The 24,868-nt window shown below is 43.1% G+C and overlaps 1 protein-coding gene across 1 annotated transcript in view; it reads left to right on the top strand.

The window, feature by feature from the left end:
• LOC128533008 (cytoplasmic dynein 2 heavy chain 1) overlaps positions 1-24,868 on the top strand; it is an 83,849-nt gene that overhangs the window by 21,953 nt on the left and 37,028 nt on the right. Inside the window, exons 29-70 of the mRNA XM_053507182.1 lie at positions 725-857; positions 1,112-1,229; positions 1,374-1,486; positions 2,258-2,371; positions 3,894-4,035; positions 4,191-4,396; positions 4,482-4,664; positions 5,057-5,239; positions 6,155-6,378; positions 6,470-6,579; positions 6,688-6,887; positions 6,999-7,263; positions 7,368-7,575; positions 7,677-7,806; positions 8,610-8,765; positions 8,892-9,151; positions 9,331-9,577; positions 10,622-10,773; positions 10,901-11,045; positions 11,136-11,238; positions 11,810-11,977; positions 12,076-12,197; positions 12,820-13,068; positions 14,180-14,288; positions 14,406-14,519; positions 14,636-14,778; positions 14,981-15,053; positions 15,317-15,462; positions 15,549-15,686; positions 15,904-16,017; positions 18,103-18,263; positions 19,358-19,481; positions 19,598-19,719; positions 19,823-19,909; positions 20,165-20,291; positions 20,388-20,529; positions 20,648-20,757; positions 21,805-21,825; positions 22,142-22,240; positions 22,353-22,476; positions 22,687-22,850; positions 23,052-23,171. Of these exons, the coding sequence (XP_053363157.1) occupies positions 725-857; positions 1,112-1,229; positions 1,374-1,486; positions 2,258-2,371; positions 3,894-4,035; positions 4,191-4,396; positions 4,482-4,664; positions 5,057-5,239; positions 6,155-6,378; positions 6,470-6,579; positions 6,688-6,887; positions 6,999-7,263; positions 7,368-7,575; positions 7,677-7,806; positions 8,610-8,765; positions 8,892-9,151; positions 9,331-9,577; positions 10,622-10,773; positions 10,901-11,045; positions 11,136-11,238; positions 11,810-11,977; positions 12,076-12,197; positions 12,820-13,068; positions 14,180-14,288; positions 14,406-14,519; positions 14,636-14,778; positions 14,981-15,053; positions 15,317-15,462; positions 15,549-15,686; positions 15,904-16,017; positions 18,103-18,263; positions 19,358-19,481; positions 19,598-19,719; positions 19,823-19,909; positions 20,165-20,291; positions 20,388-20,529; positions 20,648-20,757; positions 21,805-21,825; positions 22,142-22,240; positions 22,353-22,476; positions 22,687-22,850; positions 23,052-23,171 (6,169 nt within the window). The remainder of the gene's footprint in view (positions 1-724; positions 858-1,111; positions 1,230-1,373; positions 1,487-2,257; positions 2,372-3,893; positions 4,036-4,190; positions 4,397-4,481; positions 4,665-5,056; positions 5,240-6,154; positions 6,379-6,469; positions 6,580-6,687; positions 6,888-6,998; positions 7,264-7,367; positions 7,576-7,676; positions 7,807-8,609; positions 8,766-8,891; positions 9,152-9,330; positions 9,578-10,621; positions 10,774-10,900; positions 11,046-11,135; positions 11,239-11,809; positions 11,978-12,075; positions 12,198-12,819; positions 13,069-14,179; positions 14,289-14,405; positions 14,520-14,635; positions 14,779-14,980; positions 15,054-15,316; positions 15,463-15,548; positions 15,687-15,903; positions 16,018-18,102; positions 18,264-19,357; positions 19,482-19,597; positions 19,720-19,822; positions 19,910-20,164; positions 20,292-20,387; positions 20,530-20,647; positions 20,758-21,804; positions 21,826-22,141; positions 22,241-22,352; positions 22,477-22,686; positions 22,851-23,051; positions 23,172-24,868) is intronic.

The following is a 24,868-nucleotide window of genomic DNA, read 5'->3' on the forward strand; positions in this document are numbered from 1 at the left end:
AACGCTGCAAATGTTTTAACGAAGGCCGTACGTCCATGAGCGACGATTCTAAATAAAGGTTTGGAAATATTGTCGTGTTTCCAAACCACATGTCTGGAAAAGCCTTTAAAGGAGTTTCTAGGAGGCCGGCATTTCAGCTGTGAAGCAGTCAGTCTGATCACTGTTCCGGTGTATTGTGAAAACTTTCTACCTTAATGGTATCCATGCACTCTACTATTCTGTACAATCAAAAGTCTTGGTTTGACTCAACCACCGCTCAGAAAAATTACCATAAAAGTTATTGCCATCAATTTTAATACATTTTAGCCCCTAATACAGGTAGTCCCCGATTTACAAACGAGATCCGTTCCATGAGCATGTTCATAAGTCGGATTTGTTCTTAAGCCCGACAAAGTGAGTCTTATACACGCCTTTGACACGAATATACAATATAAAGCATATCTCACACACACACACACACGATTAAATCTCTGTCTCCTTTCCTCACCTACACTGCCATCCTTTGACCAAAAACCGTAACTGTGCTTCAGGTAATAAATCTCGCACATTGAGAGATCACACAGTGTGGTCTCTTCACCTTTAAATCACGAAGTGAATCCCGTTCGTAGCTACAGAAATTCATAACTCGAATGGAGTCAGGAGACCATGAACCATGCTGAGGTGTTTTGCAGTTTTACAGGCATTGTTATGAGTGTGTATGATGTTTACGTTTGTGTGTGTTTAGAGCCATAATGTCGGACGTCCAGAGAGACAGCAGAGTGACGTCTCTAACTACGCGAGCGGGAATGAAAAACTCTCTAAACACACTCCAGGATCAGCTCCAGCGCTGTCAGAAATCACTTAACGATTTTCTTGAGGTGCTGGATAACACACACACACACACACACACACACACACACACACACACACACACACGCACACACACACACACACTATGAAACTGTTGTCTATAATTAGTTTACTGATTCGTAATCCTAATTCTGACAAAGGTGGAGTAGCCTTAAAGGAACGGTTGGTTTGGGACACAGCCTTGACGCGGCTGATATTTCTGTTCCAAATAGGATAAAATTAGGAAGGTTTCTGCCCTCTGACCCCTGTGTGACCTTTGCAGGAGAAACGATCTGCGTTTCCTCGTTTCTATTTCATTGGCGACGACGACCTGCTGGAGATCCTGGGCCAGGCGACGAGTCCCGCTGTCATCCAGACACACCTGAAGAAGCTGTTTGCAGGTAACACACACGAAAACACACACACACACACACACACACACACACACACACGTTTATGTCTACTTGTGATTCAGTGCTTCTTCTTTCTGCTTTCTGAAATGTGTGTGTGTGTGTCTGTGTGTGTGTATGTGTGTGTGTGTGTAGGAATCAACAGTGTGGACTTCGACTCAAGCTGCAGCCGAATTATGGCCATGAAGTCACTAGAAGGAGAGACAGTCCCTCTGAGGAACACCATCACCATCTCTAATGATGTGGAGGTCTGACACACACACACACACACACACACACTCTCTCTCTCTCTCTCTCTCTCTCTCTAATTAAAATTTTATTTTTCCCATACAGTCATACACAGTATGATATGCGGTGAAATGCTTTTCCAACTGCCCATGATCTAAAAATATTAATATTTAAGTATTTAAATAAAGACTATGAAATTATAATACTATAATAATAAAAAAATAAAAGGGTATGAAGAAGAAAATATTTAAATAAAGTATAAAATATTATTACTGCTATTATTATTGTTATTATTATTATTATTATTATTATTATTAAAAATCTACAAGAATATAATAATAAAAATTAAACAAATATAAAAAAAACTTTCAGCTGTAAAATATACACTATAGACCAGTTATAAAAAAAAAAATACCAACAAGTAAATGAAATAGATTTGAAATGGAATTGAAATGGAAAAGTAACGTCCAGTCATGTGCAAAGTTCCAGGTGTTCCAGATGTGCTATCTCATGATACAGTGGAATATGTAATAAAGTTTTCTTCTGGTAAACCAGGTAGACAAAGAAATCACAGACAGACAGGTTGGGTTAAACAATTAAAATGTATTGAAAAACGCAGAGGTGGTGGCGTGTTCCAACGTGGCCTAAATTGCTCTTGGGTGACAGACCGTTAGGCTTTGTCTCAATGAGGGGAACATCTTCCTAAATGAAGTGTAGAAGTGTAGTCTACTCAGACTCTGTGTGTTTTGTGTTTGTGTGTGTGTGTGTGTGTGTGTGTGTTTGTGTGTAAGGTGTGGCTCAGCGAACTGTCCTCAGAAATGAAGGAGACGCTGAAGGTCCTGCTGTGCGAGTGCGTGAGAGCAGTGAAGGGAGGCGGAGTCGACCCCAACCGCTTCCCCTCACAGGTAATTACGGTTCAGTTATATCATAATTATTATATTATATTGTCTAATCATTTTTTTTATGTTAAATAATATATACACTTATGGTTACATAGAGAGTTGTGAAAAAGCGATGTAAAAAGTCAGTCAGTATCAATGTAATACTAATACGAGAAACGTTCAAGTCAAACCGGGACTTTTGATTGCGCGGAATAACAGAACACAGTCCTGAGAGTAAAAACTCCCTTTAATCCCCTGATTACACTAATGCACTTATCTCAGTGTTACACTTGTGCTTGGACACCATCAAGGTAGAAAGTTTCCTCAGTTTGTCGGAACTCGTGATCAGACCGCTTGTCCAATTCACATCTGAAACACTGGCCTCCCAGGAACCCCTTAAGATGTGGAAATGGCTTGGAGCGAGGTCAGGACTGTACGAGGGATAAGGCAATGACTGCTAGCCGAGTTTCTGTGATGTACAAGTGGTGTTGGTGAATGATCAGGCGTCCCACTCATTGAATGTTCACGTGAACGACTGCAGTGGGCTCTGATTCACCTCTACTGGGATCATCATTCACAGATCTTTAAAACGTTTGCACCGTTTAACTGTTTCACTGCGACTTAGGGCTGAAACGATTCCGGTGCTTCCGGATGCAAGCCGCAGGTAAACAAAAGCGGAAGGAGACGTAAACACTTAGCTGTGTATTAATTTGAGGGATTGCTCTGTTGCGGACTGCAAAAATAAAGGGAGCGAGAAAAAAACGTTAATGAAAAATGTTTTCAGCAGCCGGAAACATTGCTTTAAAGCGCAGGGCAAGCCTCAGTTCGGAGCATGTTGATATGCTTACCTTTTGATACTTAGTCATTTGAAATACCTTATTTTAGTTTTTGCATCTAAGAAAAGCCTTTAAATTTAGAATGTATGGCACTGTAATGCACTTAATTAATCTCAGTCAACTTTAAGCTATTCCTTGTATTGTGAATAAGGACAATGTTTATTTTTGATAAAATGCTGTATCCATTTAAAAAATAAAAGTATATTTTTCCAAAAAAGAAAACCAATTAATCTTTGTTTTTCTTATATAGTTTACATTGCTGTTTAATTAAGCAAAAGTACAGTTTTATCTGATTACTCGATTAATCGATTACATTTTTGGTAGAATACTCGATTACTAAAATATTCGATAGCGACCAAAAGTCTCATCACTGTACTGTGATTGACGTCTTCTGTTAATGTTAATCGGTTTTACCCCTTTATCAGAGATTCCATCACACGTCCCAGTTTGACTTGAACGGCCCTTGTACAGTGTGGAATGCTGTATAACGAAACGTATAAATGTTGTGTTCATGATATAATAGTGACAATCAGGAAGAAATCTACTGTAACTGTAATATATATGAATTTTATGTCGAGTACTATTAATTTTTTTATGGTGTGAAAACTGCCATATATTTTTGTAATAATAGTATTATATGGTTGCATTAATTATGTAGGATTGCACAAAATATATCTAACGTGTGTGTGTGTGTGCGTGTGTGTGAACAGATCCTGTGCCTGGCAGAACAGATCCAGTTTACCGAGGATGTAGAAAGCTCCATCCGTGAGCAGAACCTCCACCAGCTGGAACTGGAGCTCGTTGCCAAACTGGAGCACTACACCGACACCAATGGCCGCATCGAGTCTGCAGGTGCAGGAAGTGTGTGTGTGTGTGTGTGTGTGTGTGTGTGTCTGCGCGTCTGTGTATCTCGTAGCCTGTTTAAGTAAGTTTAATCATCATAGCTGTGCTCTGTGTATGTGTGTGTGTGTGTGTTTGTGTGTGTGTGTGTACCGAACCTTCTCCAGAGTCCAGTGTGCTACAGTTGAAGCTGAAGGCTCTGATCCTGGACGTGATCCACAACCTGTCGGTGGTGCGGGAGCTCCTGGAGGCTCAGGTTCGCAGCACGGACGACTGGGTGTGGACCAAACAGCTGCGTTTTTACCTGAACCGGGAGCAGCGCTGCGCCGTACACATGGTCGACGCCGTGTTCAACTACACCTATGAGTACCAGGTGCGCACACACACACACACACACATACACACACTCTAATGTAATAGTGTACTGTTTACACTCTTTGTTTTGTTTTGTGTGTCAGGGTAACGCTCCTAAGCTAGTGCACACTCCTCTGACGGACAAGTGCTACCTGACGCTGACTCAGGCCATAAGGATGGGTTTGGGAGGAAACCCGTACGGACCGGCAGGAACCGGCAAAACCGAGTCTGTTAAAGCGCTGGGAGGGCTGCTGGGTCGACAGGTGCTTGTGTTCAACTGCGATGAGGTACACACACACACACACACAATACAGAACAATATTTTTCAAACTAACACTTAGTCTCATATTTTTATTCATTTATTAATTCATTTATTTATTTATTGTACACTCTTTTTTTTCATACACTCTTTTCAGTCGCTTTTCCTCTCTTTTGGGGTTAATAAGAGTCCACATCGTGTCAGTGTCTTCCGTCCTGAAGACTTTCACTTGTCCAGCTGTATCTTGTGTAAATAAATAGCTCGTCACCGGACACGTCCTCATGGGAACCATTACAAATGTTTTAACTAAATCTGTTTACTTTAATATGTCAGATTGAGCATGTTGAAAAAGTTACAGGCTTTAATTTGTATTTCTTTGTGTGTGTGTGTGTGTGTGTGTGTGTGTGTGTGTGCGCATAGGGCATCGACGTGAAGTCTATGGGTCGTATCTTCGTGGGGTTAATAAAGTGCGGCGCCTGGGGCTGCTTTGATGAGTTTAATCGTCTGGAGGAAGCCGTGCTGTCTGCTGTGTCCATGCAGATCCAGGCCATTCAGGACTCGCTGAGACAGCACAGAGACACCTGTCACCTCCTGGGCAAAGAGGTAACACACACACACTTTTATATGTATCTGCTTTCCTACAATTTACTCAGTTTCACTAGAAAGCCTGATGCTGTTTGCTTCGCCTCATGAACAAGTGACTCAAGAATGATCTGCACTCTGGCTGTAGAATTTATTTTAATTATATTTAGAAAAGGCAAATACATCATTTTTCAACATAATCTCCTTTTGCTTTTTAATACACTCGGTCCATCCATCCACAAGCTTTCGTATTCCCTCGTTAAAAAATGTTTTACTCTGAGCTGCGAGCCACGAACGCACCGCTGTCTTCGTTATCTTCGTCCTCGTGAGGACCAGGACTATCAGGACTATAGCGAGGACACTTTAACACCTCAAAACTAAGTGTTGTCAGTTTGGGGAGAAGTATGCGGACGTCCGCTGTCATGTGAGATCACGACGCCCTCGGATATCAGTCCCTCTGCGTTTAATCCAAAGTTTACGCTTCAGCTCTTCAATAAGCGTCTCACTGTAACGAGCGCTGTTGATTGTCGAACCTTTTTCCTGATAATGTTCCAATACTTCTGGCCCTTGAGAATCGCAGAGAACTGTAAGCGTTGATGAATTTTCCAGCTGATAGTTGACTTTTGTACTTTTTCTCGGTCTGTTATTGAGGACGTTTCCGTTCCACACACACTGCCGTTTACTCTCAGGCCCGTCGTGATGAATCCTTGTCTCGTCACCGGTAACGATTCTCTTTCTCTTTTATATAACCGGAGTGCGGATAATTCCTGACTCACCCTCGTAGTTATATCACTTATCTTTGAAAACATTCAGACATGCAGGTGACTGTTATCAGTTCTTATCTACAGATGATTCATAGAGGGAATTCATAGTGTGTGCGTGTGTGCGTGTGTGTGGTGGGCGTGTGTGTGTGTGTGTGTGTGCGCGCGTCTGTAGGTGGAGCTGGACCCAAACTCTGGTGTCTTTATCACGCTGAACCCCGCCGGTAAAGGTTACGGAGGCAGGCAGAAACTGCCAGACAACCTGAAGCAACTTTTCCGTCCCGTCGCCATGACAACCCCCGATAACGAGCTCATTGCTGAGGTCATCCTCTACTCAGAGGGCTTCAAACAGGGGAAGGAGCTCGCACGCAAACTCACTGCTGTGTTCAACCTGGCCAGGTTAGCTTAACACACACACACACACACACACACAGAGGTAAACGTACCATCCGTATTAATACTGATAGACATTTCGATCACGTGTGTGTAGGGAGTTGTTGACCCCTCAGCAGCACTATGACTGGGGGCTGCGCGCTCTGAAGACGGTGCTGAAGGGCTGCGGGAATTTATTACAGCTTCAGAGGAAACAACACACACAAGGTTTTTTTCTTATTATTATTATGATTATTATTATTGTGATTATTATGATTATTATTATTACTGCTACAAATGCTTCACCAGTAGTGCATTAACCGTCTCTCTGTCCAGTAAGCGAGAGTGTGTTAGTGGTGCAGGCGCTCCGGTTGAACACACTCTCGAAGCTGACGTTCTCCGACAGCGGCCGTTTCGACGCCCTCCTCAGAGACGTCTTTCCTGCAGTCGACTTGAACGAAGTGCACTACGAAGAGCTAAAGTCTGCCCTACAGGGCGCGTACGAAGAAGCACAGCTCGAGATCATACCTAGCCAGGTACACACACGTTGAAAAAAAAAAAAGTTAGAGGACTTGTGACCTTTCGAAAAAAGATGCCACATTTGTGTGTGTGTGTGTGTGTGTGTGTGTGTGTGTGTTTGTGTGTAGGTGAGGAAGGCTCTGGAGCTTTACGAACAGATGAGGCAGCGGATGGGCGTGGTCATGGTCGGTCCGAGCGGCTGCGGGAAGTCCACCGTCTGGCGTCTGCTGCGCGCCGCACTGAAGCGCCTCGGCGTCGTGGTGCAGCACCACACCGTCAACCCTAAAGCGCTGAGTCGGCAGCAGCTGCTCGGACACATGGACATGGACACGCGCGAGTGGAGCGACGGCGTCATCACCGCCGCTTCCAGACAGGTCATCCGGGAGCCTCAAGGTGACATGCTAACGTCTTAAAAGCTCTCTCACACGCACGCACACACTCTCTGTTTTTGTTTTTCAATTTGTTTCTCTGTCATTATTTTTTTCTTTCTTCTCTAGACGTGAGTTCCTGGATTGTCTGTGACGGCGATATCGACCCCGAGTGGGTGGAGTCCCTGAACTCGGTCCTGGATGACAACCGGTTGCTGACGATGCCGAGCGGAGAGCGCATCCAGTTCGGCCCGAACGTCAACTTCCTGTTCGAGACCCACGACCTGAGCTGCGCTTCCCCCGCCACCATCTCCCGCATGGGCATCATCTTCCTCAGGTAACATCACATCATCACACTCCTCACGAGCAGCCGTGCACACTAAGTGTATAATGGTGTGTAATATAATATGTGTGTGTGTGTGTGTGTGTGTGTGGCAGTGATGAGGACACTGATGTGAGCGCTCTGCTGAAAGCATGGTTAAGGAGACAGCAGCTGGAGAACAGGGACAACCTGGAGATCTGGATTAACGATTATTTCCAGAGAGCACTCAACTGGGTGTTCACTCAGGTACACACACGCACACACACACACACAATATACACACAAAAATACTTAATGTTTTTTTTTTTTTTTCTGTTTGAGGAAAAGCACCTATTTCATAGTAACGACTAACTAGAATTTTTTTTTATTGGTTCGTATTCCACAACACTCATAAACCAAATTACATTTTCCCATAAGAAATAATGAAGAATAAATGTATTTGTTCCACAGCAGAAAAAAAAATACATACAAATAATTAACACAAACTATAAAGTAAAAATTAACCTGCACCTGCAGAAAGAGTGTGTGTGTGTCTTTGTGTGTGTGTGTGTGTGTGTGTGTGTGTGTGGCATGGTGTCCAATGATGCGCGCAAACAAACACAAAGAGCAGGCTAAGCCTTGAGCAGAGGGAGAAAATGGATCTTTAACCTCTCTAATGAGACTTGCTTTTGCTTTACACACGCGCTGTTAACACACGCATACAGACACAAAATAAAATATGCACACACACACGTGGTCACAGTGTTATAGTTAACAGTCGACGGTGCAGGGATGTTGATTAAACCAGTAAGAGACACTCACTAAGACCTAGCAGGGGAGACGATTACCCACAATTCCGCAGCGTAAGAGAGAGAAAAACCGTTGGCTCAGCTGTGATCACGTGACGCTCGGCTTGAAAACAAGAAGCACATGCGTGATACATGATACTCGGTACTCGTAAACCAAGACTTGTTCGTTTTCCAAGTCAAAGTTTATAAAAAAATCTTTGCTCGTCACCACGTTACTCGCAATCCGAGGTTTCACTGTACACATAATTTTTGTCTCTCTAGGGCGAGTGTGTGGTAGACACCAGTCTGGTCGGTTCTGTCCTGAACGGATTGTCCCATCTGAGGGGGGTGAGTGAGCGGGGTGAGTTCATTGTTGGCTTGATCCGTGGACTCGGAGGAAACCTGCAGCTGAAATCACGACAGGAGTTCGCCAAGCAGGTCAGAGCTCACGTACATGTCATGTTATAAGTGTGTATATGTGTATTTATATATATATATATATATATATATATATATATATATATATATATATAATGTAATGTGTGTGTGTGTGTGTGTGTGTAGGTTCTAACCTGGGCAGGCGAGATCCCTCCTGATCCACGGAACCCTCTAGATCTGTGCTACGATCCCGACTCTGGGCGCGTGCGTGTGTATGAGCTGCAGCGTGGCGACGTAGTGTGTGTGGACGACTTCAGCAGCATGCACACACTCCCGGTCATACACACTCCACACATACAGCAAACTCTACACTGCTTCACACACTGGCTCCAGGCTGGACACACACAACCGTTCCTGCTGGTTGGTCCAGAGGGCTGTGGCAAGGGGTAACACACACACACACACACACACATTTACTGTATACACAAACACACATTCATTGCCTGTAGAGTTTAATCAGTTATGGTTCATTCACATGTGAGAAACATTAACATTTAAGATGTGTGTGTTTACATGTACGAGATGCTTTTTACTTTGGTTTGTGTGTGTGTGTGTGTGTGTGTAGGATGTTGTTGCATTACGCGTTCTCCAGGCTGCGCTCCACCCAGGTGGCGGTGGTCCACTGCAGCGCTCAGACCACCTCGCGTCACGTCCTGCAGAAGCTCAGCCACACGTGTGTGTGCATCAGCTCTAACACACACCGAGTGTATCGGCCGCGTGACTGCGAGCGGCTCGTCCTCTACCTCAAAGACATCAACCTCCCCAAACCAGACAAGTGGGGGACCAGCAACCTGATCGCTTTTCTGCAACAGGTTATTTATTTTTAAAACATCACACACCCACACACACACACACACACACTGTACAGGCGTCTAAACCTGCACTCACAAAAGGCTGCTGACAAACACATGGACATGATGAATAGGTCATGTGACTTTGCACGGTTAAAGATGCACAGCTGTTATTACTTAGGGTGTACTTACTTTTGTGGCCCGGCTATTTAGACATTAATGGCTGTACGTTAAGTCGAGTTATTTTTCCAGAAGACATAAAATCTATACTGTTGTACAAGCGTGTAAAGCAGTGTAAAGCAAAAGCAAGTCTCATTAGAGAGGTTAAAGATCCATTTTGTCTCTTTGCTCAAGCCACACACACACACACACAGACCCCTCCTACTTTCACCTTCACAGACACACACACTCTTTCTCTCTGCTCTACACAGAAACACTGCTCTGTCGTGATTCTTTTCAAAGGTAAAGTGCTGGTTAATTTGTTTTATTTTTTTACTTTATAGCAGTGATTCCGTTAGTCTGTTGCGTACCCGAGTGTCATTAGAGAGATTCCTTGTTTATTTTTCCGATAAAACAGTGTTTCCGTTGTGTGCGTGTGTGTGTGAAAAGAGTAGAGGAAGGTTAACTGTGTAAGACGAGAAGGGGGGGAGGGGAGCTTACTTTAGATTCACACACACACACACACACATACACGTACACAGCGCCTGTGCGCACAAACAGAAACACTTATCTGTCAGGATTTATTTGTACTGTTTTTTAAGGTAAAGTGCAGGTTAATTTGTTTTTTATTTTTACTTAATATTTGGTATCAATTATTTTTATGTATTAATTTTTTTGGTCTGTGGAACAAATAATTAGAGTTTCTGTTATTTCTTATAGGAAAATTTTATTTGGTTTACGAGTGTGTTGAAATGCGAGCCAGCTTCCTGAATGAATTATGCTCGTAATCCAAGGTTTCATTGTATATCATTTCTATAGCCTTGTCCTTCGAGAAGATATACTGAAGATATTGCTGAAATTACAGGGGTGTACTTACTTTTGTGTGTGTCTGGCCGTATCTCTTAGGTGCTGACGTATCAGGGCTTCTACGATGAAAGTCTGGAGTGGGTGGGTTTAGAAAACATCCAGATCGTTTGCTCGATGTCGGTCGGAGGCGCCGTGGGACGGCACACGCTCACGTCGCGCTTCACGTCTATAGTGCGCATTTGTACCATGGAGTGAGTCTCTCTCACACACACACACACACACACACACACACACACACGAACGTAATGGATTCATATTGACTTTCGATTTTGAGTTGTTTTGTTTTCCCCTAATCTGTGTGTGTTTTTTTTTCTGCAGTTATCCAGACAGAGAGCAGCTCCAGTCTATCTACAGTGCATACCTGTCACCTGTGCTGCAAAGAACTCTGGGTAATCATCCCACCTGGAGCTCTGTCGGGAAGATTCATCAGCTCGCCGGCTCGCTTGTCCAAGTCTACGAGCAGGTCTGCTCTGATCGGCTGATGGATGATGTGTGTGTTTGTATGAGTTAGTGTAAGATCAATCTGACTCGTGTGTGTGTGTGTGTGTTTCAGGTGAAGGCTAAGTTCACCGTAGATGACCGCAGTCACTACCTGTTTACTCCGTGTGTGTTGACGCAGTGGGTCCTGAACCTGCTCAGATACGACCTGACCGCAGGTGAGCGCTAATTTACTGACTAGCAGACAGACAGACAAGACGTGTTCGCAGTAGTGATGTCACTGTGACGTCGAACCTCAGAAGCTCGTACCGTGCAGAAGGGGGCGTGTCCAAATGAAGCCTTGTTTTGAGGCGTGGGTCGGTTCCCTGGGAGTCACATGATCAGTCATCTATACTAGATTGACTGTAGGGTTTTAGTTGACTAAAACTTGACTAAACAAAAATAGGGTAAGATTGACTAAATATGATAAAAAACAACTATCAGGGACATTTATCCCAGGACTAAGACTAAGACTAAAATTGAAAATTGCTGACAAAATTAACACTACTTTATGCAACCGACTTTTGGTGAAACTATAGCCTGGGAGCCTTGACACCTAAATGAGGCGTCACCTCACCGTCACACTCGTTTGCAGCCATTTTTGTCAACGTTAAAGCTGACGCACGGTGGAGCTCGTTAGAAACAGCAGACGTTATAGATATACAAGGATGAGTGGAAAATGGCATTTGTGTGTGTGTGTGTGTGTGTGTGTGTGTGTGTGTGTGTGTGTGTGTGTGTGTGTGTGTGTAGGTAAATCCCTTACTCCCTCAGACTCCGTGCTGGAGGTGGTGGCGTACGAGGCTCACCGGCTCTTCAGGGACAAACTGGTCTCAGATAAAGACGCGCACGTGTTTGATAACGTCCTTAGCTCTGTCATCCGAGGAGACTGGGGCTCTGATGTACTGGACAACATGTCGGGTAACACACACACACACACACACACACACACACACACATACACAATGCACATTTATTGATTTATATAATTATACGTGCTGGTTTTTGTCGTCTCTCAGACACATTCTTTGTGACTTGGGGTGCGAGTCATGATGGGCGTGGTCACGGCAAGCCCCTCCCACTTTATGGGAAACCGCTTGGTCGTCTCAACTCCAGTGACCTTACAGAAGTTATTCGCAAGGTCAGACCAGGGACTGTGCGTGTGTGTGTGTGTGTGTGTGTGTGTGGCTCCTTCTCTCTGTCTTTCTTTCCCCATCTCTCTTTTTGTATTTCTCTCCCTCTATCAGTTTCTGATTCTCGTTGTGTTTTGTTTTCTCCATCCCTCTGTCCTTCTGTTTCTCTATATTTTTGTCAATTCTTCTTGCGTTCTCTCTATCTGTCCTACTTTCTTCACCTTTCTATCTCTCTGTCTCTTTCTGTCTGTCATTTTGACTGTCTTTCTGTCTGTCTCCCTGGCCCTTTCTATTTTTTTTTTAAATAAATTTCTTGCTTTCTCTATCTCTCATTTCGTTTTTCTCTTTTTGTCTCTTATTCTATCTGTTTTTCTTTCTCCATTCCTCCGTTTGTCCTTCTTTCTTTCTGTTTGCCTTACTTTCTCCATATTGTGTCTCTATCTCTCTTCCTTTATATTTCACTTTTTCCCTTTTTCTCCTTTATCACTATCGCTTCACCTCTCTCTCTCTCATGCTCAATCTCTCTTTTAAATCAAACTCTTATTTATTTACCTATTTATTAATATTCTTTGAACAATTGTAATAAACGTCTTTGTAATTCCCCCTCCCCCCCCTTCTCTCTCTCCGCAGGGTGTTCTTCAGTATGAGCGTGAGAATCGGGAGCTGGACTTGCTGATATTTCCCGAGGTGTTGGACTTGGTGTGCCGTGTGGACCGGGTCCTGTCCGCTCCGGCCGGGTGTGTGTTGCTAGCGGGTCGGAGCGGCGTGGGTCGACGCACAGCTGTGTGTCTGGTCACACACATGCACCGCGCCACGCTTTACACACCCAGGATCAGTCGCTCATACACACTCAAACACTTCAGGAGCGACCTGAAAACTGTGAGCTCCCCTCGTAAACTACACTGTCTCTCTGTCTGTCTGTCTCTCTGTCCCTCTGTCTGTCTGTCTCTCTGTCTCTCTGTCCCTCTGTCTGTCTGTCTCTCTGTCCCTCTGTCTGTCTGTCTCACTGCCTGTCTGTCTCTCTGTCCCTCTGTCTGTCTGTCTCACTGCCTGTCTGTCTCTCTGCCTGTCTGTCTCTCTGTCCCTGTCTGTCTGTCTTACTTCCTGTCTGTCCCTCTGTCTGTCTGTCTCTCTGTCCCTCTGCCTGTCTGTCTCACAGCCTGTCTGTCTCTCTGTCTCTCTGTCCCTCTGTCTGTCTCCCTGTCTGTCTGTCTTACTGCCTGTCTGTCTCTCTGTCCCTGTCTGTCTGTCTTACTTCCTGTCTGTCCCTCTGTCTGTCTGTCTCACTGCCTGTCTGTCTCTCTGTCCCACTGCCTGTCTGTCTCTCTGTCAGCCCCTCTATCTGTCTGTCCTTTCCTCTGTCTGTCTCATTGCCTGTCTGTCTTTCTGTCTATCCCTCTGTCTCTCTGCCTCTTTGTCTGTCTGTCTCTCTGTCTGTTGTGTTCTTTTCCTGTCTGTCTCTCTGTTTACATATTTGTCCCTCTGTCTGTCTTTCTGTCTCTCTACGTGTCCTTCTGTCTATTTCTCTCTCTGTCTGCTTCTTTTTCCGTCTTCGTGTCTCTCTCTCTCTTTGTCTTGCTGTCTGTCTGCTTCTTTATCTGAATATCTTTTTGACTATCTGCCATGCTCTCTTTCTGTCTGTCTCTCTGTTTGTCTTTTTGTCTGTCTCTTACTGTTTCTCTGTGGCTGTCTGTCTGTCTCTCTCTTTCACTGTCTTGTCTGTCTATTTCTCTGTCTGTCCCGCTGTCTGCCTCTCTGTTTTTTTCTCTCTTGGTCTGTCTCTATGTATATCTCTCTGTCTGTCTGTTTCTCTGTCTCTCTTTGTCTCTTTTTCTCTCTGTCTCATTGCCTCTCCGTCTTGCTGTCAGTTTTTCTGTCTGTGTATTTTTTCTATCTATCTTTAATGTAATATCAGTCAATTAACATAAATACAGTATATTAACAGGTATAAAAGGTGTGTGTGTGTGTGTGTGTGTGTGTGTGTGTGTAGGTGATGCAGACGGCGGGTGTAGAAGGTCAGCAGACGGTTCTGTTGTTGGAGGATCATCAGTTTGTCCATCCGTCTTTCCTCGAGATGGTCAACAGTCTGCTCTCTTCAGGTGCGTGAGTGTGTGTGTGTGTGTGTGTAAGGTGTGTTGTGTATTCAAAGGAGCACCAGATAGGGTTTTATACTGTGTGTGTGTGTGTGTGTGTGTGTGTGTGTGTGTGTGTTACAGGTGAAGTTCCCGGCCTGTACACTACAGAAGAGCTCGAGCCGTTACTCTCATCTCTGAAGGATCAGGCAGCACAAGACGGGTTCACAGGCCCCCTCTTTAACTACTACACACACCGTTAGTGCACACACACACAGACACACACACACACACACACACACACACACACACACACACACATTACTATACTGGCATGGTATACACTATTTTCCTATTTTGTCGTGTGTGTGTAGGTGTGCAGCAGAACCTCCACGTGGTTCTGATCATGGACTGCACCAATGAGAACTTCACCATCAACTGTGAGAGCAACCCGGCGCTGTACAGGAAGTGCAGTGTGCAGTGGCTGGAGGGATGGAGAGACAGCAGCATGAAGAAGGTAGAGAGAGAGAGAGAGATAGAGAGAGAGAGAGAGAGAGAGAGAGATGGATCAGACAGATGAAGAACAGGAACTGTCCACCCTCTTTGTCCTACAAACACTGTTACACACAAAGTTTAATGAAGGAGGTGGAGTGTGTGTACTGTGTGTGTGTGTGTGTGTGTGGTAAGTTAGTCTAAATGGTGTGTGTGTTGCGTGACAGATTCCTGAGATGTTTCTCTCGGAAATGGAAGAGGAGAAGAGCTCAGAAACAAAACCGAAGAAGCACAAAACAGGTGTGTGTGTGTGAGTGCAAAGGTGTGTGAATATGTGTGTATGTGTGTGATCCTATGTAAATTTTATTTATTTTTATGTTTATGTTTTGTTTCGTTTTTTACTCTTTACTCCTGGCATTTCTCTGTGACTTATTTATAAGCTTTGGTAATACAGTAATATTTGTCTCGGCAATAAAGCAACTTTAACTCTTGAATCTTGAGAGCTGATTGGTTGCTAAGAGAGAGAGAGAGAGATGATTGGTTGATTGGTGGATTTTGCTCAGATTTCTTCCACTCGTTCCTGACGATCCACGAGTCGTGTCGTGATCACGGAGCGACGCCCAACAGATACCTGAGCTTTCTCAAGGTCTATCAATCCATTTACAGCACGAAGAAGAGAGAGCTCACGGAGAGACAGCAGCACCTGCAGGTATACACACACATACATACACACACACACACACATACATACACAAAGGAACAAGTTGTAGATGTATTTTCCGTCTGTGCTTGTAGGCGGGCGTGGCCAAGCTAAACGAGGCGAAGTCATTGGTTGATGAGCTGAAGAGGCGTGCTGCCGAGCAGAGCATGTTACTGAAAACCAAACAGGCCGAGGCAGATGCGGCACTGCAGGAGATCACCACATCCATGCAGGTGTGTGTGTGTGTCTGTCTGTGTGTGTGTGTGTTTTGCTGTAACGACTGTAAAGTTCAGAACATGGCCAGTGGGAGGTGCTGAAGTTCTCCGACTTTGTCCCATGTTTTCCACAACTCCTGATATTTGCATCCTCTGGTGTGTGTGTGCGTGTGTGTGTGCGTGTGTGTGTGCGTGTGTGTGTGCGTGTGTGTGTGTGTGTGTGTGTGTGTGTTAGAATGCGAGTGATCAGAAGACAGAGATGGAAAAGCTGAAGGGAAGGATGGCTCAGGAAGTGGCCAAAATAGAGGAGCGAAAAGAGAAGATCGATGATGAACTGAAAGAAGTGCAGGTAAGGACACACACACACACACACACACACACACACACACACACACACACACACAAAATCTAGTATGGAAATATAACAGTGGCAAAATTCCTCAAAAAATAAACAGCAGGTTTAAATTACATAAACTGAACAAAAAACATGTTGCACTGAAAAATGTTTGTATTTTTCCGCATTGCAATTTGATCTAAATGGAAAGAAAAACCTTACAGCATTTATAATGATCGCGATGTTTCGCCACTGCAAATTTTTTTGTAGTTTATATAGTATAGTATATATTAGAATATTTGAAATGAATATTGTATATTATATTGTATATAAGTATATTTCAAATGAATGTAGTTCAAGCATTCAAAAATCAGTGCAAAAATACTGACCTTACTAAATTGCTGCTAAAAAATGTTAAAAATACCATCTTCAGTAATGTACAGTGACGTTCAGCAGCAAAATGGGATTCATTTCTTCAACAGCCACAACAACAAACAGGCTGTTTACACTTTGTTGCATTTATATTGCTTAAAAATAAAAGTAACAGTGACAACCTTGAAATAAAGAAAAAAGAAGCACTATCAAAAAAACAATCAAAAGCTCTATATCTATCACACATTTGAAATTAATTATATACACAGTGTAACCTTGGGTTATAAGCATAAATGGTTCTGGAAGCAGCTCAATTTCAAAACACTCGTAAATCAAATCAAATTTTCCCATAAGAAATTATGGAAACTCAAATTATTTGTTTCACAGCCCGAAAAAAAAAACACATGAAAATAATTAACACAAAATAGAAAGTAAAAATAAAACAAATTAACCTGCACTTTACCTTTAAAAAAAAAAGAAAAAAAAACCCCGACAGATAAGTGTTTCCATTTGTGCAGTATCCCTTCCTTCACTCTTTTCAGACACGCACACACACAACGGAAACACTGTTTTATCGGAAAATTAAACAAGAAATCTCTCTAATGACACTCGAGTGAGCGACACACTAACGGAATCACTGCTGTAAAGTAAAAATAAAACAAATTAACCTGCACTTTACCTTTGAAAAGAATAGCGACAGAGCAGCGTTTCTTTGTAGAGCAGAGAGAAGTAATCATGATACTAAGAGTAATTTATTTTATGCAACACAATTGCTCTACAACATTTTAGTTTTAGTTCGATATTTAGTCATTGGCACAAAGTGTAAAAAAAAAAAAAAAAGTCTTTAATACTACGTCTGGTCTCAGGTCGTGTACAGAAATTCGCCCACAGTATTTGAGAAAAATAATCCCACCGTTATTGATTGTGACGGTATTTCCATGAAAATTCTCTCTCTGCTGTTTAAATAAAAGAGCGCACCGGCTCTGCTTTAAATAAAGCGATTACAGCGGAGAAAGAATTTTAGCGCACATCACGTTGTAGCGTTTATTTTAGTCACAGTAGATGTGCTCTTCCCAGATGTGAAGACATTAATTTTTTTTTCTACCTGAATTTTATTACCTGAATTTGTGAGGTTAAAAAATAATGAAGGTAGTAATTTTAACACTTTTGAACCGCAGTTTAACAAGGCAGGGGTACTTCAGTTGTTTTTGAATTGAATTAATGATCAGAAGGTTTCAGGTTCAAACCCCACCACCATCAAGTGGTCACTGCTGGGCCCTTAAGAAAGGCCTTTATATCCCACAACTACTCAGATGTTTAGTGAGATAAAGATGTAAGTCGCTCTGGATGAGGTCGTTTGCCAAATGCTGTGGTGTGATGAAGTAAGGTCAATATTTTTCCATTGACTTTTTAAAAGCTTGAATTATTAGAAATATTCAACCACAACAAACCGCAGTGTGAAAATTTCAAGCATTATAAATGCTGTAAGGATTTTTCCCCCATCCAGATTAAATTGTAATGCAGAATTTTTTTAATAAATTTTTTTATTCCAACAAGTTTTTGTTTAGTTCATGTAATTCAACAGGCTAGTTTTCTCTAAGGAATTTTGATATTGTTATACTTTCATAATCTACACTAAGCTCTTTATTTTCCATCATGACTGCTTCCATACATTATATAATAAAATGTTGTGTGTGTGTGTGTGTGTGTGTGTGTGTGTGTGTGTAGCCCCTGGTGGAAGAGGCGAAGCAGGCTGTCGGAAACATCAAATCGGAGTCTCTGTCTGAGATCCGCTCGCTGCGAATGCCACCAGACGTCATCAGGGACATTCTGGAGGGCGTGCTGAGGCTCATGGGAATATTCGACACTTCCTGGGTCAGCATGAAGAGGTGCGGCCCCGAGCGTTTTTTAGTCAGGGTGACTTGTTTTGAAACTTGTCTTTAATTACTCGCCTGAAACCGTGTGTCCCGGATATAAGAAAAAATTTACTTTTATCAAAAACGTCTTGTATATGATTGTCATTTCTTTTTCTCTTGATGAGAAGAACTCGTCACTTTAATTTTATTACCTGGTTACCACCATAAATTTTACCCCCCATTAAGTAACAAATATAGTTCAAGCAACGATGAGCGGCCCCAAGAACTTTGCCCCATCGCCACCCAGGGCACCAGAGAGACAGTTATCAATAACAAGATGACATCATTTTAGAAAAGGGGAATTTTATGTAAAGACCTACAAAAAGGTTTGTGAAAAAAGCATCACACTATGATGTCACTCAGAATGTTATGCCATATCTGCATGTCTTTGGACTGTGGGAGGAAACCCACCAAGCACGGAGAGAACACGCAAACTCCATGCACACAAACCCGAGACGGGAATCGAACCCAGAACCTGGAGGTGCGAGGCGACAGCGCTAACCGTTTTTAAACATGCAGCCTAAATATGCATCTGTCTCTAGAAAAACAACCTTTATGTGTTGAATGGCGTGTGAATCAAAAAGATGAGAGAGAGAGAGAGAGAGAGAGAGGGACGGACGATGTACTGTATGAGAACAAAGCTGAAACTATGACTTACTAATGAGACCCAGTTTATTTAAAGCACTCAGGGCTTCTAACGATGGTGATTAAACGTCTTACTGCATGTGTTCATGTGCATATTAATGGATCTGTGGGAAAAGACTTAAAGACCCGATTCCTCTGCTTTAAGTGAGTATTTTCTCTCACGGTAAATGGAGACGTTTCACTGAGAGCGTGTGATTAAAATACGTTACACAGGGGTTAGTTCAAGCGTTAAAGCCTTTAATTATTTACTTATTCGCTAAGCGGTATTTCGCTAAAGTGGGGACAAATGGAGTTGTGACAGTAACACAAAAAAGTAGGTTACATAGACTTGTACTTTTATATTCGTCTTTCTTTTTTGTTGTAATGAGTGTTTAACAAACTATTTTTTGGGCACTTAGTATTTTCTCCACCGTGCATTTCAGTTTCTTGGCTAAGCGTGGAGTGAGGGAGGACATTGTGACGTTCGACGCCCGAAACATCACAAATGATATCCGGGAGAGCGTGGAAGAGTTACTGCACAGGAACAGGGCGTCGTTTGATCCAAAGGTGTCTCACACACACACACACACACGACTCAGAATAAGCCAGAAGCTAATGAGAGCTCCTAGTAATTCTCAATTCTGAAATCTAAATTATTAAAATAATGTGTGTGTATGTTATAGAACGCAAAGCGCGCGAGTGCAGCGGCTGCTCCGTTAGCCGCGTGGGTGAAAGCGAATGTCCAGTACTCGCATGTCCTGGAGAAGATCCAACCACTGGAGACTGAGCAAGCAGGACTGATGGAGTGTGTATATTCACACACACACACACACACACACACACACACACAAACGCAAGCGTGCTACTTTGTTCTTAAGAACTTAACTCTCTTCGTGTCTGTGTGTCAGGAACCTGCGTAAGACGGAGAACCGGATGAGTAAACTGGAGGCGCAGCTCAACTCTGTTGGAGAACGAGTGGCCGAGCTGAAGGACAAGTAAAAACTGTTTAACACTCAGTGTGTATAATGCATTTGGGACACAGCCAGGGGTTTATGTAGGCTGGTTCTAATCTGGTCTTCTTAAACCTTCTTAAAAATGTGTAGGGAATAGAAAGAGTGTTTAGGACGGAACCCAAACAGTACAACGTAAATCACATCGGCATGTTTTTGAGAAATTTCTACTTGTTAATTCCTATTTTCTGATGTGTGTGTGTGTGTGGGTGTGTGGGTGTGTGTGTGTGCGTTGTACAGGTTCCAGTGTCGTACCACAGAAGCCGCGAAACTTGAAGCGGACGTGAGCAGAGCTCAGGAAACCATCAGCGCTGCCGAGAACCTGATCCGCCAGCTGGACGGAGAACACACCCGCTGGAGCACACAGGTGTGTGTGTGTGTGTGTGTGTGTTTGAGTCCCTATTAGCAGATATATTTCGACTACACGTGTCACATTACTCCGTGTGTGTGTGTGTGTGTGCAGGTAGACGAGATTAGCGAGGAGCTGAAAACTCTTCCTAAGCGCGTCCAGCTGGCGGCAGCGTTCATCACGTACCTGTCCGCCACACCTGAGGACCAGCGCAGAGACACGCTGCACAGCTGGATGGAGCACGCCAGACTGCAGAGTAACACACGCGCACCCACACACACTCACACTCACACACAACGGCTTTCAGTTTGTGTTGCTTTTCTTTTCTCCTCGATTCATAAGCGTGACGTTCGTTCTTGCGCTCTCGCCTGCAGAGTTCGATTTGCGTCACTTCCTGTGTTCCGAGAGCGAACAGCTGATCTGGAAGAGCGAAGGACTGCCGTCTGATGACCTGTCCATGGAGAACGCCCTTGTTATTCTGCAGGTACACACACACACACACACACAAACTCGAGCACAGCCTGACCGACCAAAATTCCACAGGAAGAGTGTCTTATAGTTTACGTACATCACTTAATTTTTCACTTAATCATCACTATTAATGTGTGTGTGTTAGTGTTAATTTTGTTAAAAAGGATTCATCTACAACCTTTTTTCCTGTGACTAAAGACAATGACAAAATCAGGATGCGATATAGTTGACAAAAAAAAAAAGAAGACGAGATTAAATTTGGTTTAAAAAAAAAAAAAACTAATTATTTTCGTCCACATTTAATTTGCGTCCCAATCTGCTGCGATTCGTTGTTTATTCCCCACGGCACAAGCAGCAGTGTTTCCCCGTGTCACGCCGGGCGGCGTATCAGGGTTTGTATCTTTAACTCTTCATCATCACAGCAGTGAGCCCGATTCTGTTTTATTATATGTGATGTATTTTATTTTATTTCATTTTATTACATTTTATATCTACAGTAAACTGTTGCCAAAAATATTTAATTGATGAAAAGTAATTGTTGACTGAAACTAGACTAAAATACTTTAGTCTAGTAAAATACTTTACTTTAGTATTTTAGTCTAGTTTTAGTCAACGGTCTAAAACTAATAGACCGTTAAAACCCGGTTTAATTTTCCGCCGGTCTAAAATTTATTGAGTAATGAGTTAATTAAAAGTAATTAACGCATTACTATTTTTTTGTACGCTAATGTGTGTGCTAATGTGTGAGTTCCTCTGACTAAAACTACTGTAGACTAAAATACCCAGACTATTAGTCGACTAAAACTAAAAGTTTATTGGCAAAAAAAAGTAAAAAATAGGACAAAAACAAAAATAGGACAAGATTAAATATAATAAAAACTAACAGGGACATTTATCCCAGGACCAGAAAATTTAAAATAGCTGAGAAAATTAACACTAGTGTGTGTGTGTGTGCGCGTGTGTGTGTGTCACGCATTGTTTAATGACATGCTCACTGTTAATGCATGTGTGTGTGCCTCTGTCTGTCTGTCTGTCTGCCATTTTCATGCCACATCCTCAGATCACTGCATTAAAGAACCGGGTAAGACCCCAGAAACACACACACACAGACACACACACACACACAGACACACACACACACACAAATACTCACAAATAAATAAATAAATACATACAAGGTATGACTATTTATGGGTTTTTTATCCATTGTCCCTGTGTCTTTTTTGTTTTTTGGGTGTTTATGTTTATTGCTCTGTGTGTGAGTGAGGCTGAGAGTGTGTGTACAGTATGTGTGTGTGTGTGTGAAAAAGAGAGAGAATAACATACACTTACTGTGTTTAAATAATGAATAGTTTGAAATGTAATAATAATTGCTTCCTCTTGGTCGTCCTCTCCAGAGCGTGGCGTGTCCCTTCCTCATAGACCCGTCCTCTCGGGCCACAGAGTGGTTACGCACACACTTAAAAGCACATCGGTTAGAAATCATCAACCAACAGGTACACACACGCGTACACACACACATTCTGGTACTCATCAGTAGCCTTTTATCCTCCTGTCCATTTCTTTGATCTTTCCACTTTTGTCTCTTTTTTTATTTATTTTTTTTAGGACTCTAATTTTATGACATCACTAGAGCTGGCGGTGCGCTTCGGGAAAACGCTGATAATTCAGGAAGTGGAGGGAGTCGAACCCGTGCTCTATCCTCTACTGCGCAGGGACCTCATCGCCCAAGGTGACTCCGCTCGTCCCTCCGTTCTTCCTCCTACGCGTCCACCCTCTTCCTCCTATTCATACGTCTCTGAGTGACGTCCCTTTCCATCCATCACTTCTATCATCTATTAAGTCGTTTTTCTGTCACTCACTAAAGTTACACCTCATCATTCTTACAGTAGGCCACGCCTCGACTCATCGTTGTCATTTAAAAAATTTTATTCCGCTTCAGGTCCTCGTTACGTCGTCCAGATCGGAGAGAAAGTCGTCGACTATAACGAGGATTTTCGTCTCTTTCTGGCAACCCGCAACCCCAGTCCTTTTATCCCCCCTGATGCGGCTTCTGTTATAACGGAAGTCAATTTTACCACCACGAGAGCAGGACTGCGTGGGCAGGTAACACACACACACACACACACACACACACACACTCAGGAATGCACAGACACAAAGAAAGGACGTGATCCTAATTACAGAGAAGTGTTCCAGAGAGTACCGTTGTGAAGGGGTGGTGATTACAAAAATTATAGTATGATTATAGAATTAAGTGGTGATTATACAGTTGTGTAACACGTGTGTGTGTGTGTGTTTGTGTAGCTGTTGGCATTGACTATCCAGCATGAGAAACCGGAACTGGAAAGAGAAAAGACGGCACTGTTGCAGCAGGAGGAGGAGAAGAAGATCCAACTGGCGCTGCTGGAGGACTCGCTGCTGCAGGTGATCAAGCACAACGACTCCCAGAATTATTAGGGCTGTCAATATTAACGCATGTAATTAATTTAGAAACTTTAACGCATTACTATTTTTTGTACGCTAATGTGTGTGAAAACGGCACGTTTAATGAGGAAACATCACCAGGCGTCTAGATTAAAGTTTGAATAAAACCAAAGTTGTGTTTTCAAGCTACCTTACATTAAAATGTAAGTTGTGGGAGCGGTGGCTTTAGATCTGAGGATCCGGGTTCGAGCCTCGTCCCTCAACGTCCCCCATACTACACCCAGCCACTGCATGCGGTGCCGGTCCCATCTGCAAGATTTTAATTTAACATTTTAAATGGTAATGTTTGAGATATTATAAAACTGCATAATCTGTTACCTCTAAATAATTTGAGGCATTTTTTTATTCCAACACATTTATTATACAAATAAATCTGAGTATGTTAAAATTGTGATCAATCACAAGATTAACTAGATTAAAATGTTTAATCGATTGACTGTCGGGAGTCCACATCTTTTCGGACTGCTCTGCTCGCTAACGCACCGTTGGGGGCGGAGTAACACACTCGGAGGAGAGCGCTATCCGCTCCTTCCGCTTGCGTGAGCGCACAGACGCCCCTGATTGGCTGTGGATTGATTAGCCTGATTGGCTAAAATAGACTCACATTTGGCTGTAGAGCCGTGATTAATGTGGGAGCACTAAGTACCTCTCGTCCCTCCCCCCTGAGAGAGCTCGGCCAATCAGCTCTCTCTAGACCTCCGGGTGCGAGAGGATACAGCATCACCTGGGAATCGAACTTACGATCTCCGGATGATGGGGCGAGCACTTTACCACTGCGCCACTCAGAGGCACAGGCCAACCCGTATTTATAACGGCATAGATATGGAAAATACAAAGTTGCCCTAAAATAGACACACATTTGTGCACTTCTCACATCAGAAGGCGAAGGATACTCACCAGTCCCACGCTGACTGCCTTACAGATGGACTTTTTCCCACTGGACTGAAAGAGGGCCGCCTCCTGGAAGCAAAACACTGACAGTTTGTGTTTATACAGCAACTTCCTGTACAGCTCTTAATGTCCTCAGTTCTAAACCCGAGCAGCGTAATGTCATTACATCGCGGTTTTCTCAAGAGTGTCTGGAGTTCTCGGGCCAGAAACACACAATCAAGAACATTCACAGAAGCACTTTCAGCAAGAAAACACATCTAATGAGTCGTTTCTGTCATCTTAAACAACATACCATCTCTACCTCGATCCGAATTGCGTCTGAACCGTAGAAATTGTTTTGTTCACAGGCTGAATCCCTAATCACCACTTGGGTTGTGAAACAAGGGATTGTACACCCTATTGTACATAGTGCACTACTTTTTCATTTAACACTATTTGGGATTTAACCCTGGAACCCAGAAGTTAACCGAGATGATATTCTAAAGCAGAATAAGTGGAAATATAAAGTAAGTCTCAGAAGTTTCTCAGGACTTTCCACCACCGGTAAGAATTTTGTTAATTACACTAACTGTCGGTCGCCAGCTCTGCCAGTCGTAAAACATGGTCTATACAAGTATGTGCACATAGACGCTCCGAGCTACACAAGGACATATTTTAGACATTATGCACATTGTTGCTCACACGAGTGCGTCACCAGAAAAATCCTAACATGACAGAAACGTGAGCTGCATTCTCACCGTTGCCAC

The sequence above is a fragment of the Clarias gariepinus genome, chromosome 11 (genome assembly GCF_024256425.1).
Source record: "Clarias gariepinus isolate MV-2021 ecotype Netherlands chromosome 11, CGAR_prim_01v2, whole genome shotgun sequence".
Classification (NCBI taxonomy): Eukaryota; Metazoa; Chordata; class Actinopteri; order Siluriformes; family Clariidae; genus Clarias; species Clarias gariepinus.